The sequence below is a fragment of the Sus scrofa genome, chromosome 6, assembly GCF_000003025.6.
Source record: "Sus scrofa isolate TJ Tabasco breed Duroc chromosome 6, Sscrofa11.1, whole genome shotgun sequence".
NCBI classification, from domain to species: domain Eukaryota; kingdom Metazoa; phylum Chordata; class Mammalia; order Artiodactyla; family Suidae; genus Sus; species Sus scrofa.
This window is the reverse complement of record NC_010448.4, coordinates 148,980,155-148,996,280: the sequence shown is the minus strand read 5'-3', so window position 1 is coordinate 148,996,280 and position 16,126 is coordinate 148,980,155. Positions and strand designations below refer to the sequence as shown.

At 36.0% G+C, this 16,126-nt stretch overlaps 1 protein-coding gene across 2 annotated transcripts in view; it reads left to right on the top strand.

Moving 5' to 3' along the window:
- Positions 1-16,126, top strand: part of EFCAB7 (EF-hand calcium binding domain 7) — a 58,741-nt gene that overhangs the window by 1,510 nt on the left and 41,105 nt on the right. For both annotated transcript variants that reach the window (XM_013988883.2, XM_003127951.6), the window contains exons 2-6: positions 1,883-2,084; positions 12,528-12,739; positions 13,349-13,435; positions 14,006-14,201; positions 14,903-15,024. In XM_013988883.2, coding sequence (XP_013844337.1) covers positions 1,883-2,084; positions 12,528-12,739; positions 13,349-13,435; positions 14,006-14,201; positions 14,903-15,024 — 819 coding nt within the window. The remainder of the gene's footprint in view (positions 1-1,882; positions 2,085-12,527; positions 12,740-13,348; positions 13,436-14,005; positions 14,202-14,902; positions 15,025-16,126) is intronic.

Below are 16,126 nucleotides of genomic sequence, written 5' to 3'. Positions count from 1 at the left end.
CTCTCGGCCCTTTAGAAGCCTTAGGCGCTTGTTAACAGTTTATTTTTCTTGCTATTGTGTGACTGGTTATTTATGGAGCCGTTTGCGGCAGTATACTCTCTAGGCCCCTGTCTTGGTCTCAGGCTGGAGTTTTAAATGCAGGAGGTTTCCAAGCCCGAGGGGTGCAATTATATATTTATTTAAGCTTCAGTTTAGTCTCTCTTACAGAGAGGAGGGGGGAAAAAAAAAGAATTCTGGAACATATCTGCCGTGGGATTTACACTTGAGGGAGTTCCCTTATTTGGAACGAGCACTCGAGGACGATCTTAAAAAAATATATTTTAAAATTGCTGGCTGCAAGATGAACGTTTATTTTCCCTTCTTTTTGGAACAGTTTTCTTTTACATTTACGAGGAGAAGCGTGCACGCATATGTGTTTAAAACTGATGCTTAATTATAGTGATACCAATTTGCAGTAACCAGACTGTGACACCACATCCCTATGGGGTCCTTCTAAATCTGGTGTAAGATGAAGGTGTCAGGCAGGCGGTCTGTGTATTATAAATAGGGTACTTCATCCATGATAAGCGATTATTATCTTTCTTTCCCAAGTGTAAAAGACCTATATAATTCAAGAAGGTGCAAGTGATTTAGGCCTCCTGAGTAAGAATCCAATGAGTCCTGAAGGGGACCCTACCTGTGTCGTCTTATTGTTGAACTTGAAATATTCAATTTATTAGATTGAATGTATTTTTAGAAGTCAAAGCTGGATAAAATAATGTTGGAAGCTGTTAGGCCACCAGCACAATTTAGTGCCTCGTGGTAACTGTTGTACAAGAAACCTTCATTCATATTAATAAAGAATTGTTATCAAAATTTACTGCCTTTTGCTATTTACTTAGGTGGGTGACATCTGTGTCTCTCAATTTCCTTATCTGTAAAACGAGCAGAAATAACTGGCCACTGTAATTCAAGATGTAAGACAGTTTTTTGTTGTTGTTGTTGTTTTCCTTTTTAGGGCTGCATCCGAGGCACATGGAAGTTCCCAGACTGGGGGTCCAATCAGAGCTGCATCTATGCCACAGCAACTTGGGATCCGAGCCATTCTTTGACCTACACCACACAGCTCAAGGAAGTGTCAGATCCTTAACCCACTGAGTGAGGCCAAGGATTGAACTGGAATCCTCATAGACTCTAGTCGGGTTCTTCATCCACTGAGCCACAATGGGAACTCCTAGATGTAAGACAGTTCTTTAAGCTCCTATGATTAGAGGTGTTAGAGAACTCCTCCAAATTACTACTATTATTAACATTATTATTGGTAGTGTTGGAACACAGTAAAATATCTGGATATTGCTATAAATGGGATTTTTTGAAATTCAGCCTTTTAAAATGTGGGGCTGCATTGGTGAGGTAATAGTGAAATGACTTGGTTGATCCTCCTGTGGAGATGGATGCCAGCTGCTAATCACATTATGTTCAACTTCTGCTTATGGTGGAATTTCATTACCTACAATTTATTTAGCACTTAGTATGTGCCAAGAACTGTTCTGTATGCTTCACATGTATCAATTTACTTAATCCTTATGACAAGCCTATGAAGAGTCTCTACGGACTGTCTAATTTTGAGAGAATAGATGTGTGCTTTTCCTTTGCCCTATGACTGTTGTATTTGTCACATCATTGTTTTGGCTTTGCTGTTTTGGTGCTTATATATACATTTAGAAATCAACTGCCAAAGACTTATTCTAGTTTAACATATGACAGTATAACCATATGCATATTATAATGTGTACCTTTTTTCCACATATATAAATCTTAAAAGTCTTGATTTTCCCCTCATTTGAAAGGCAAAGTGACATTCGCATTTTAAGATGAACACTGACTAAAACAAAATTTTAAGTTATTTTCTAATAGAATGGCCATCAGTCCAGGAAATGATGCAGCCTTCTCCAGTCAGAAGTCAACGCTTTCAGAGAGCTCCCGATCAAAGAAATTTCCACTAACCGAAGAGGAGTTATTTTATATGAATTGTAGAGCTGCCTACTTAACTGTCTTCAAAAGCAGCTTAGATAACATTATTTCTAAAGATCAACTTTACCTAGGTAATTTATTTTTAATTTTGGTATCTTTGTCTTGTTGAAAGTTAATAGATCAGAAAGACTGGAATTAGAATTACACTTTAAATTATTCCAATTTCTTAGTGAAGCTTAGAACTAAATTATGCTATTGTGCTGTTTTATATAGCTACACAGTCCAGGAGTTTATAAATAAAACTTTTGGAGTTTCGGTCATGGCTCAGTGGTTAACGAATCTGACTAGGAACTATGAGGTTGTAGGTTCCATCCCTGGCCTTGCTCAGGGAGTTAAGGATCTGCTGTTGCTGTGGTGTGGGTCGCAGAGGCGACTCGGAACCTGCGTTGCTGTGGCCCTGGAGTAGGCCGGCAGCTACAGCTCTGTTTAGACCCCCTGGCCTGGGCACCTCCATATGCTGCAGGTGCAGCCCTAGAAAGAGACAAAAAGACCAAAAAAAAAAGGAAAGAAAGAAAAAAAAAACTTTCAATGTTTTTACAGACCAGATGAGTAATTTTGAGGTTTCATCAATTACTTGCTTAAAATATTTTAGAAATTCTTATCTTGGTACTTTAAGATATATGATAACAGAATTAAAACACTTTTAGCAGCTGAATCATGATTTTGAATTTGACCTACACTGGGGAAAATGTAAAGGACACTTTAAAAATGGGTTGAACGTAAAAGAGCAGTATTAGGAAATAAGTGAAATTTTAAAAGAGAGTTAAAGAGTTCTGGGTTTTGTCCTGCTTTTGGGGGTGTGTTGAGAGTTTGTCTTCTTAAATTCTTCTAGTTGCAGATATCCTCTAAACCAATGAATGTGGTCCTTCCTGGGTGTATAAAATGACTTGTATACTTGAGAGAATGGTAAACAACGATGCCAGATAACACTATACTCATGTCAGTTTCATCAAGGCTGATAACTTTAAGAGTAGAGAAACTTGGACTTCCTGTCGTGGTGCAGTGGTTAACGAATCTGACTAGGAACCATGAGGTTGCTGGTTCGATCCCTGGCCTTGCTCAGTGGGTTAAGGATCTGGCGTTGCCGTGGTCACAGACGAGGCTTGGATCCCGCGTTGCTGTAGCTCTGGCGAAGGCCGGCGGCTATAGCTCTGATTCAACCCTTAGCCTGGGAACCTCCACATGCCACGTGAGCAGCCCTAGAAAAGGCAAAAAGATGGAAAAAAAAAAAAAAAGTAGAGAAACTTGAGTTATTTTGCCAACTTCAGAAGCAGTTTCCTTAAATAAAAAATCTGATATATTTTTGCAGCAGTGTCTTGGATTTATACACAATAAGATCTCTATTTGAGGAAATCCATTTTGGGAAAAATAAAAATTGAAAAGACTAAAATTTTATTAAAAACTATAATTTTAGTTTTTTTATTGTTCTTTTGAAAATAGGCTGAAATCTATTAAGTTTAAAAGTTTAACATGCTTTCTGTTACCATGGCATTTAGTTTGTAAATTAATGAGTATGTATTACTAATGTGCTATCAGTCTTATAGAATTATCTGGCAGGGTGCTAATGCACTGTTTATCTCTCTGACTTTGGGTTGTATGGTGAAAATATTCTACAAAATTGTAATGATATGTAATGCTTTCAGATAATCAAGATTTTCTTTTTCTTTCTTCTTTCTTTTCTTTTCTTTGTCTTTTCTTTTTTTGCTTTTTAGGGCCGAACCCATGGCATATGGAAGTTCTCAGACTAGGGGTCAAATCAGAGCTGCAGCTGCAGGCCTATGCCACAGCCACAGCAATGCCAGATCCAAGCTGCATCTGTAACCTAAACTACAGCTCAGGGCAACCCCAGATCCTTAGTACACTGAGCGAGGCCAGGGATTGAACTTGCATCCTCATGGTTACTAGTTGGGTTCGTTATCACTCAGCCACAATGGGAACTCCCATGTAATCTAGATTTTTAAAAAAACTGGCAATGGAATCCTAAAACACATGTGCCTTTTTTGGTGATTGTCTTTGATAGATGAATTGAGGAATTGTCCACTTATACACTAGGCCAAATACTTATCTTTTTTTCCTAGGCAGCATGGTAATTAGGACTTTTGTCTACATCCAAAATAAACCTGTGGAAATTTAAAAATTATGTTGTCTCCACTGTTACAAATTTCCACAAAGGCTGTCTATGTGGATGGAATGTGGCAGTTGCTATATCCACAACTTTTGTTGACTCTGAGAGTCACCTCTAGTTGATGAGCTTGTTTCTGTGCCAGAGTTTTAAGTTGTCTAGGTACAATGCACTGGCATGATCTGAAGAATGGGAATACTCATATTGGTCCATGAACTTCTAATGTGTTATTAGCTGTTAATTTTGACTGTGTAGCAATTTTACACTTCAAGTGTGGACTTCATATTTAGATTATAAACTTTTTAGGAACCAAGAAGCTTGTATCTTTGAAAATAAAAAATGACCCCGTATTATTCTTGTGCATAAAGAATGTTCAATATAATGGGTTCACAAATGTCCATATTTTATTACCTGGATCTGGTTTCTAGTTCCTTGAGGATCTTTTCTTCCTTCCTTCCTTTCTAACAGTTTGTATTTTATTGTTGTGTTGTTGCTGTTTTATATTTATTTATTTATTTGTTTGTTTTTAATTCAATGAAAATTTTGTTACATTTATAGTTGTACAACCATCATCAGAACCTAATTTTACAACATTTCCATCCCAAACCTGTCTCCTTTGGTAACCATGTTTTTCAAAGTCTGTGAGTCAGTTTCTGTTCTACAAAGAAATTCATTCTGTCCCTTTTTTAGATTCCACATATAAGTGATAGCATGTGACATTTGTGTCTCACTGTCCTACTAACTAACTTCACTTAGCATGATAATTTCTAGGCCCGCCTACATTGCTGCAAATGCCATTATTTCAGTCCTTTTTATGGCTGGGTAATATTCCATTGTGTATATGTACCACATATTATTTTTTATCCACTCCTCTGTTGATGGACATTTAGATTGCTTCCATGTCTTGGCTTATTGTATATATTGCTGAGGTGAACATTGGGGTACATGTATCTTTTCTAGTCATGGTTTTTTTTTAATAGATGCCCAGGAGTAGGATGGCTGGATCAAATGGTAATTCTATTTTCAGGAATCTCCATACTATTTTCATAGTGGTTACACCAGTTTACATTCCCACCAATAGGGTGGGAGGGTTCCCTTTTCTCCACACTCTCTCCAGCATTTATTGTTTGTAGACATTTTGATGATGGCCTTTCTGGCTTGTGTAAGGTGGTACCTCATAGTAGTTTTAATTCGCATTTCTCAAATAATTAGTGGTGTTGAATTAGTGGTGTTTAATGTGTTTTTAGGCCCTCTGTCTGTCTTTTTTGGGGAACTGTTTAGATCGTCTGTCCATTTTTTGATGAGGTTGTTTATTTTTTTTGGTATTGAACTTCAGGAGGTGTTTATATATTTTGGAGATTAATCCCTTGTCAGTTGCTTCATTTGCAAATATTTTCTTCCATTCTATGGGTTGTCTTTTCATTTTGTTTACAGTTTCCTTTGCTGTGCAAAACCTTTTAAATTTAATTAGGTCCCATTTGTTTATTTTTGTTTTTATTGTCATTACTCTAGGAGGTGGATCTGAGACGATATTGCTGTGGTTTATGTCAGAGAGTGTTCAGCCTATGTTTTCCTCTCAGGGTTTTATAGTATCTGGTGTTATATTTAGGTCTTTAATCCATTTTGAGTTTATTTTTGTGTATGGTGTTGGGGAGCATTCTAATTTCATTCTTTTACATGTAGCTGTCCAGTTTTCCCAGCACCACTTACTGAAAGGACTGTCTTTTCTACATTGTATATTCTTTCCTCCTTTGTCATAGCTTAGTTGACCATTGGTGTTTGGGTTTAATTCCGGACTTTCTATCCTGTTCCACTGATCTATATTTGTTTCTGTGCCAGTACCATATGGTTTTGATGACTGTAGCTTTGTAATATTACCTAAGGTCAGGGAGCCTGATTCCACCAGCTCCATTTTTCTTTCTCAGGATGGCTTTGGCTATTTTGGATCTTCTGTGCTTCCAAACAAACTTTAAAATATTTTGTTCTAGTTCTGTGAAAAGTACCACTGGTAATTTGTTGGGGATTGCATTGAATCTGTAGATTGCCTTTGGTAGTATAGTCATTTTAATAATATTGATTCTTCCAGTCTAAGAGCATGGTATGTCTTTCCATCTATTTGTGTCATCTTTGATTTCTTTCATCAGTGTCAAATAGTTTTCAGAGTTCAGGCCTTTTGTCTCTTTAGTAGGTTTACTCCTAGGTATTTTATTCTTTTGGACGTGATGGTAAATGGGATTGTTTCCCTAATTTCTCTTTCTGATCTTTTATTGTTAGTATATAGAAATGCAGTCAATTTCTGTATATTAATTTTATATCCTGTGACTTTGTCAAATTCTTTGATGAGCTCTAAGAGTTTTCTGGTAGCATCTTCAGGATTTTCTAGGTATAGTATCATGCTATCTGCAAATAGTGGTAGTTTTATTTCTTCCTTTCCAATTTGTATTCCTTTTATTTCTTTTTCTCCTCTGATTGCTGTGGCTAGGACTTCCAAAAGTATGTTGAATAGTAGTGGTGAGAGTGGACATCCTTGTCTTGTTCCTGATCTCAGTGGGAATTCTTTCAGCTTTTCACCATTGAGAATGATGTTAGCTGTGGGTTTGTCATATATGGCCTTTTTTATGTTGAGATAGGTTCCCTCTATGCCCACTTTTGGAGGGTTTTTATCAGAAATGGGTGTTGGATTTTGTCAAAAGCTTTTTCTGCCTATTGAGGGAATCATATAGTTTTTATTCTTCAGTTTGTTAATGTAGTGTATCACACTGATTGATTTGTGGGTATTGAAAAATCCTTGCATCTCTGAAATAAATCCCAGTTGATCATGGTGTACAATCCTTTTAATGTATTGCTGGATTCAGTTTGCTAGTATTTTGTTGAGGATTTTTGCATCTATGTTCATCAGTGATATTGGCCTGTAAATTTCTTTTTTTGTGGTATTTTTGTCTGGTTTTGGTATCAGGGTGATGGTGGCCCCATAGAATGAGTTTGGGAGCATTTTCTTCCTCTGTAATTTTTTGAAATAATTTCAGAAGTGTAGGCATTAACTCTTCCCTAAATTTTTAATAGAAACGGCCTGTTGTTTGTCAGAAGTTTTTAAATCACAGTTTCAATTTCAGTACTTGTGAGTGGTCTGTTCATCTTTTTGATTTCATCTTGGTTTGGTCTTGGAAGATTGTTCTTTTCTAAGAATCTGTCAATTTCTTCTAGGTTGTCTGTTTTATTGGCATATAGTTGCTTGTAGTAGTCTCTTATGATCCTTCTTCATTTTTAATTTTATTGATTTCAGGTCTCTCTCTTTTTTTCTTGAGGAGTCTGATCTATTTTGTTGATCTTTTCAAAGAACCAGCTTTTAGTTTCATTGATCTTTTCTATTGTTTCCTTCATTTCTATTTCATTTATTTATGCTCTGGTCTTTATGGTTTCTATCCTCCTGCTAACTTTGGGTTTTGTTTGTTCTTCTTTCTCTAGTTGCTTTAGGTGTAAAGTTAGGTTGTTTATTTGAGATTTTTCTTGTTTCCTGAGGTAGGCTTGTATTGCTATAAAATTCCCTCTTAGAACTGCTTTTGCTGCATTCCATAGGTTTTGAATTGTTTTGTCTTTGTTATCATTTGCTTCTAGATATTTTTTAATTTCCTCTTTGATTTCTTCAATGATCTATTGGTTGGATAGCATGTTGTTTAGTCTCCACATGTTGGTGTTTTTTGCAGTTTTTTCTTGTTGTTTATTTCCAGTTGTATAATGTTGTGGTCAGAAAAGATGCTGGTATGACTTCACTTTTCTTAAACTTACCGAGGCTTGATTTTGGCCCAGAATGTGACCTCTTCTGGAGAATGGTCCATATGCACTTGAGAAGAATGTGTATCCTGCTGCTTTTGGATGGAATGTTCTATAAATATCTATTCAGTCCATCTGGTTTAATGCACCATTTAAGGCCTGTGTTCCTTGTTGATTTTCTGTCTGATGATCTGTCCATTGCTGTAAATGGGGTGTTAAAGTCCCCCGCTATTATTGTGTTATTGTCAATTTCTCCTTTTAAGGTTATTAGCAGTTGCCTTATATATTGAGTTGATCCTATGTTGTGTGTATATGTTTACAATTGTTATAGCTTCTTCTTGAATTTATCCTTTGATCATTATGTAATGTCCTTCTTTGTCTCTTACAGTATTCTTTATTTTAAGGTCTATTTGTCTGCTATGGGTATGGCTACTCCAGCTTTCTTTTGATTTCCTTTTGCATGGAATATTTTCTTCCATCCTCTCACTTTCAATTTATATGTGTCCCTAGAACTGAAGTGGGTGTCTTGAAGACAGCATATAAATGGGTCTTGTTTTTGTATCCATTCAGCCAGTCTGTGTCTTTTGGTTGGGGCATTTAGTCCATTTACATTTAAGGTTATTATTGATATGTATGTTCTTATTGCCATTTTATTGTTTGGATTTGTTTTTGTTCATCTTTTTAATTCACTTCTTTGCGGTTTGATGACTATCTTTAGTGTTGTATTTGGATTGCTTTTTCATATTTGCGTTTGTATCTATTGTAGCTTTTTGGTTTGCAGTCACCATGAGGTTGGTTTTGATATAGGAGTCTATATATACACAATATTGTTTTAAGTTGTTGGTCTCTTAATTGCAAGTGCATCTCCACTATCTTGCATTTGTACCCTCCTCTTCTCATGATTTCTAGTTTTGGTAGCATATTTGTGTGTGGATGATTTCCTACCTTTACTATATGTATCTCCTTACTGGTGAGCCTTGCCATTGTAATATTTTTGATTCTAGTTGTGGCCTTTTCTTTTCCACCTAGAGAAGTTCCTTTAGTATTTGTTGTAAATCTGGTTTAGTGGTGCTGAATTCTTTTAATTTTGCGTGTCTCTAAAGCTTTTAATTTTTCCTTCAAATCTGAATGAGAGCCTTGCTGAGTAGAGTAATCTTAGTTGGAGGTTTTTTCCTTTCATCACTTTCAGTATATCATGCCACTCCCTTCCGCTTATAGAGTTTCTGCTGAAAAATCAGCTGATAACCTTGGCGTTCCCTTTTATGTTATTTGTTTCTTTTCCCTAACTGCTTTCAATATTTCCTTTTTGTCTGTAATTTTGGCCAGTTTGATTAATATGTGTCTCGGGGTGTTCCTCCTTGGCTTTATTTTATATGGTACTCATTGTGCTTCTTGGATTTCAGTGAGTGGTTTCTTTTTGGCTATTATCTCTTTAGATATTTTCTCTGGCCCTTTCTCTCTGTCTTCTCCTTTGGGCACCCCATCATATGGATGGTGGTGCTTTAACATTGTCCCAGAGTTCTCATAGACTGTCTTTATTTCTTTTCAACCTTTTTTCTCTCTTTTCTTCTGTGTCAGTAATTTCCACTAGTCTGTACTCTACCTCACGTATTTGTTCTTCTGCCTCCTGTATTCTCCAGTTGGGTCCTTCTAGTGAATTTTTTTATTTCAGTTATTGTATTTTGCATCTCTGCTTGCTTAATCTTTTAATCTTCTATTACTTTGCTCCGTGTTTCCTGTAACTTATCTATCTTTGCTTCCAGTTTACTCCTAAGATCTTGAATCATCTTTACTATCATTAGTCTAAAGTCTTTTTCATGGAGGTTGGTTATCTTCAGATTACTTAGCTCTTTTTCATTTATCTGAGTCGTTTATCCGAGTCATCATTTTCTGCCTTTTCATTTTGTATAGATTTTTGATGTGGTCTCCTTTTTGCAGACAGTAGGGTTGCAGCCTCTCTTGCTTCTGACGTCTGCCCCCCTTGTAGCTGAGGTTGGTCTGGGGGCTTGCTGCAGGCGTCCTGATGGGGACTCGTGTCTGCCCACTGGTAGGTGGAGGTGATTCTTATGCCTCTGGTGGGTGAGGCTTTGTCTCTGGGTGTGATTAGAGGCAGCTGGTGGGTGGTGCCTGGGTGGTCTTTAGGCAGACTGTTTGCTGATTGGTGGGGCTGTGTTCTCACCCCAGTTTGTTCTTTGGCCTGATGGGTGGGGCCAGATTTTCCCAAAATTGCCACCTCTAGAGGAGTTAATGCTGTTGATTATTCCCAAGACTTTTGCCTCCAGTGTCCTTCACCTACAATGAGCCACAGTCACCCCCTGTTTTCCCAGCAGATCCTCCAAGAACTTCAGGCAGGTCTCACCCTGATTCTGATGGAGTCTCTGCTTTGCCCTGGTACCCAATGCACATGAAAAAGCCCATGTGCACCTTTCAAAAGTGGAGTCTGTTTCCCCCAGTCCCATGGAGCTCCTGTGCACAAGTCCCACTGGTTCTCAATGCCAAATGCTCCGGGGGCTCTTCCTCCCAATGCCAGATCCCCAGGCATGGGAACCTGACATGGGGCTCGGAACTCTCACTCCTCTGGGTGAGCCTCTTCTATATAGTTACTTTCCAGTCTGTGGGCCATCCACCTGGCAGGTATGGGGTTGTTTATATTGCATAATTGCCCCTCCTGCTGTCTCGATGTGGCCTCCTCTTTGTCTTCTGGAGTAGGATATCTTTTTTAATAGTTTCCGGTCTTGTTTTTTGAAGGTTGTTCAGCAATTTGTTGTAATTTTGTTGCTTTTATGAGAGAAGGTAAGCTCCAGTCCTTTTACTCCACCATCTTAATCCCATTCTTTGAGGATATTTCTTTAGTTAAATTGATATATATGTGTGTGTGTGTGTGTGTGTATGTATATATATAATATAGATATATACTATTCTTTATTACATTAAACTGTAGAATAGCTAGACTATCCATTGGTAATGCATAGCTCCTGTGAAATCTCACCTCTGATAGTTGGAAATATCTAACATAAAGTTTCAGGGGTTTTTTTGTGTTTTTTTTTGTTTGTTTGTTTTCTAGGGCCACAGCTGTGGCATATGGAGGTTCCCAGGATAGGGGTCTAATTGGAGCTGAAGCTGCCAGCCTACACCAGAGCCACAGCTGTGGCATATGGAGGTTCCCAGGCTAGGGGTCTAATTGGAGCTGAAGCTGCCAGCCTACGCCAGAGCCACAGCAATGCGGGATCCGAGCTGTGTCTGCGACCTATACCACAGCTCATGGCAATGCCGGATCCTTAACCCACTGAGCGAGGCCAGGGATGGAACCCGCAACTTTATGGTTCCTAGTCACATTTGTTAACCACTGAGCCATGATGGGAACGCCCAACATAAAGTTTTATAATAGATGTTTGCAGCCCAATTCAGGACAGTTAACACCTTTAAAAATTCTATTAATTCCCTTTGTGGTGCTTAGGAAACTTATTATTGGATCATTTTTGATAGTGTTAAGTCTTAATATGCAGAGATTAGTCTATTTGCAAATTACCAAGTCACTTCTACTCAACAGTACAAAATATCTACAACTGTTTAAAACCATTATATTTTAGTGTGATATGATACGCAAATATACAAAGCCTTTCTCACATTGTAATTCTTTGCCTTTTATAGTTATAAGGGTGTGGCTTTTAAAAAAGGAATGTCTTATGAATAACTGGTAACAGGACTATTTTTAAATGTACTGATTAAAAATGGAAAGTAATTTGACCATTGCATCTCTATAATAGACTTCTCTCAAAGTTTGTTGATATTCTTGATTTTTAGTAGGACCGCCAACTGCAATATAGTTGACATTTGGGACATGATTAATGTTTTTGAAACACTTTTTTTTTTTTGGTCTTTTTAGGGCTGCGCCTGCAGCATGTGGAGGTTACCAGGCTATGGGTCAAATCAGAGCTGCAGCCACTGGCCAACACCATAGCCATAGCAATGCCAGCTCCGAGCTGGATCTGCGACCTACACCACAGCTCACAGCAACACCTAATCCTTAACCCACTGAGCGAGGCCAGGGATCAAACCTGCATCATCATTGTGCTAGTCAGATTCATTTCCGCTGAGCCACAACAGGAACTCCTATTCTTGAAACTCTTAAAAGCTGGCAATGATGAACATTTTAGATATCATGATTTGTTGACAGTAATGTTTTCAATATTTCTCATTTTATTAAGATATTTGTTTAACCATAAAAAGTAATAATTTATGCTTTTTGTGGTTATTCTCATGTCTTCAAAACAAGTGAATGGTTGTTTTTAATCTTTTTTTTTCTAGGCACTGTTATGAGATAAATTACATATTGTCAGTTAATTGAACTATGTAAGTTGAGAACCAACTGTTAGAACAGGAAAAAATCTATTTAATCTTGTCATTAATATATTGAGAATATTTAGCTTATAACATATATGTATGTTTTCATTTTTGAAAGCCAAGCATTCATTGATGTCATTAGATTATCAATACCAAAGTTAATATAATGGTATGTGTGTACTTTTATATAATGTAATATGTAACAATTTAAAGAAAAAAATACACTTAAATATCAATTCCAAATGTTATTGTAACAAATATTTGTTTTATTGGGCAGCTCTTCAGCATGCAGGAAGAAATCCATCCCAAAAGACCATTAATAAGTATTGGACTCCTCAAACTGCCAAACTCAATTTTGATGATTTTTGTATAATTTTAAGAAAGGAAAAACCTACTTCAAAAGCAGAATTGCTAAAATCATTTAAGCAATTAGATGTAAATGATGATGGCTGTATTTTACACACTGATCTTTATAAACTTTTAACAAAGGTAAGAGCTGTGAAACAGTTTTGTAATATGCATATTTTGTAAAACAACTTGGAATCTAGCATCGGCTACTGAAGTCCACATCAAAAATAGCTATTTTACTGGCAGGTGAAATCAATCACATATATGTTGTTTGTAAAGTACTTAAGGATCCTTCTGGATGAAAGGTGCTTTATAAATAAAAGATAAGTATAAAATTGAACCCATGTTGTAATCCTCTTGTGTTCCTCTGCAGTTCTTTCCTGCCCAGCAGTCTTTGTAAATCAGTGATAGGTTCATATGTGATAAGCAAAAGAGAACTAAAGTATAAATAATATTCGGAAAAAATTCTCTTTCTTGGTACAACATGAGAAAGTATTATTATTCTAAATTTTATAGTAGTTATTACTGATATTCAGTAAACTTGAAATGCAGTACACTTTTACAAAATTTAATAAAATTGTGAACTTTTATTTCATGTAACAGTTTCATTCTCACTTGATGTAATACTCATTCTGGAATTTTTAATGAAACCATATATTCAAACTTGTAGAAAAGATTAAAATTAATTTCCACTTTCATGCATAACAAAATAATAATTATGTCCCTTTAAAATAAATCCTGTTTTTTCAGAGAGGTGAGAAGATGACTCGAGAAGAAGTAAATGCCATAATAAATTTGGCTGATGTAAATGCTGATGGCAAATTTGACTACATTAAGGTACATAAATAAGCTCATACTGATGTAAATTTGCTTACTGTATAGGAGAAGAATTTTTATAAAGGGGCACATCTTTTTACTATTGACATTGTGACGTATTTATATATTGTGTACTAATTATACTTGAAATTTAATCTCTCCATTCCCACAATTGTAATCTGATTATTACATTAAAAATAACATAACCAAGTTTAAATACATGTGCATACACATATACATGCCACACACACACACACACACTCTCATTAGAAACATGCCTTTTCTGGAGTGGAGGAATCATAAAAATTATTTAGAACAAATGCAAGTCTACACGTCTTGTGAAAAAATAATAATAAATCACCTCTCTTTGTGTAACATTTTATTTTCACTCAGAGTATGGTCTCCTCCTTAAATCATGGCTGCATTTCACTAGGTCACTTGAGGGTGGTCAAGAAAATAAAACGAGTAGCCCTGTTCAATAGGAAATATATTCTATCAGTCTATCCCTTGCTTACTAATGTGAATTTTCTTTCTCCTCCCAAATGTATGATTGAATGTTTTACCCATTGGAATACTTTTTGTTTCCTATAGTTTTGTAAATTATATATGACAACCAATGAACAATGTCTCAAAACTGCACTAGAAAAATTGGAGGTTGACAGTAAACTGAGGCGTCAACAGTTTGGAAGCCACATTGAAGGGTCCCCTGAAAGGGGCCCATCGCCAGTACCAAAACCATCACCTAGAATCATAAGAAAAACTGATCAAGAATCATTCTCAAATAAAGGTATTTGCTTTTTCTTCTTTGTTCAAGAATTAAGGATCAGGTAAGGGGGGGGAGGGATAAATTAGGAGTTTGGGACTAACTTAACACACTACTAAATATAAAATGGATAACCAGGAAGGACCTATTGTATAGCACATGGAACTGTACTCAATATCTTGTACTAATCTATAAGGTGAAAGAATCTGAAAAAGAGAATACACACACAAACACATTTATATCTATAGTTGAATCACTTTGCTGTACAACTGAAACTAACACAACATTGTAAACCAAGCATACTTCAAGAACAAAAAGAAAAAAAGGCATTAGCAATCATATTCAGATTTTTCCTTCCATCTTAGCTTAATCAGTGATAAAACAAATGAGAATCCAACTTTTGTTAGCTCCGTTTCTAGACTCACTTAGCTATAAAAATCTATTGAAGTAAAATTTTATATGGAGCTTGACTTGGCTGTGCTCATTATATTTTATTAAAACTAAAATTTCAGGCTAAAAGATGACATATTGAAATAAAGAATCTTAGTAGACCATAAATTAGTAACCATTAAATCCTGATAAATATAAAACTTTTGATTCTATTTCACGGGAAGAACAAAGAGAGTGAAATTAATACATGGTCCTTTTATACTACACTGTTTAGAACAGGCTTCCTGTTGACACCTTTTCATAATATGAGACTAAATAGTTTTGACTTGTTACAGGTGACACCAGGAGCTCTCTACTGGCAACAACTAGAAAGTTCAAAACATCTGTTTCCTTCACAATTACCATGGGTGCTAATAGTAATCAAAACTCAAAGTTAACTGAGCCAAACTCAATAAAGGTATAGTATTTTAAATGAATAGACATTTCTTTTTCTGAAAGCAAATTTGATCTTGTTTATTAATAACTGTTTGGTGTTTACAGAGAACAAGTAAAGTTTGTGAAGTAAACATCTGGTTTTCTGTGGATCGCAGCCAGTTCTAATACGTCAGGTTTTCTCTAAGCCAGTTCTAATACATTTAAAGCAAAAATGAATAAGAATATTATTACAAGGTCTTTGGTTTGAAAATGACTTTTCAGTTTTTGAACTTGATGACTAGATTATGCAGTTATGGACTTTGCCAAGCAGTTTTTCGTTGTGTTTAGCAAATATTTTCATGGATGTTTCTTATAAGTAAATCATTCATTCAGCATCAGTTCCTTTGAGAGAAGGACAACACAGTCGCTTTGCTAAGTCAGTATTTGTAGAGTGTTAATATTGATCTTCTTTCTTTGTTTTCCCTTTCTAGACTCAACCTTTACTAGTTTTCTTTCAACAGAAAATAATAGCTCCAGAAATATAAAACATTAACTGGAAAGTGCTAGGATACATTAAAAATGTGTACCTAGAGACCTGAGTAAAAGGGGGAAAAATGGTTATGACCACATACTATAACTGCTGTTAGAAAACTGAACTGATTGTTCTCAAGAGCTACATTTTTGTTTCAAATAACAACTCTGTATTTGTTATTGAACTCTGAAGTCCCTTATATCTTTAAATTGCTAGACAGTGACATTTGTTCTATATTAAAATTTTAAAACATTACCTCCAAGGAATTTTGTTCAGACTGCTTAGAAATCTGTACACCCTAAGCAATTTGGTGTGCATGTCCAGCATGTTCACACACAGCATTTGCTGTTCCAACAATACTGTATTCTACCAATGGGAGCGTTTTGTATTTCCCAGCTAAATTAAATGCTAATAAAATCAACTTAGTTAAATAATTGTTGTTTACCTGATTCAGAAGTGTAAATAAACATAATTTCAGCCAGTATAAAGATATAAATAAATATTAACATGGGTTATATTAAAGCCATAATAAAACTTTTTCTCTGTGTTATGCTCTTATTACCTGGGCCCATACCAATATAGTTCCTTTAATTTAGTTCAGCTCAACAAATAT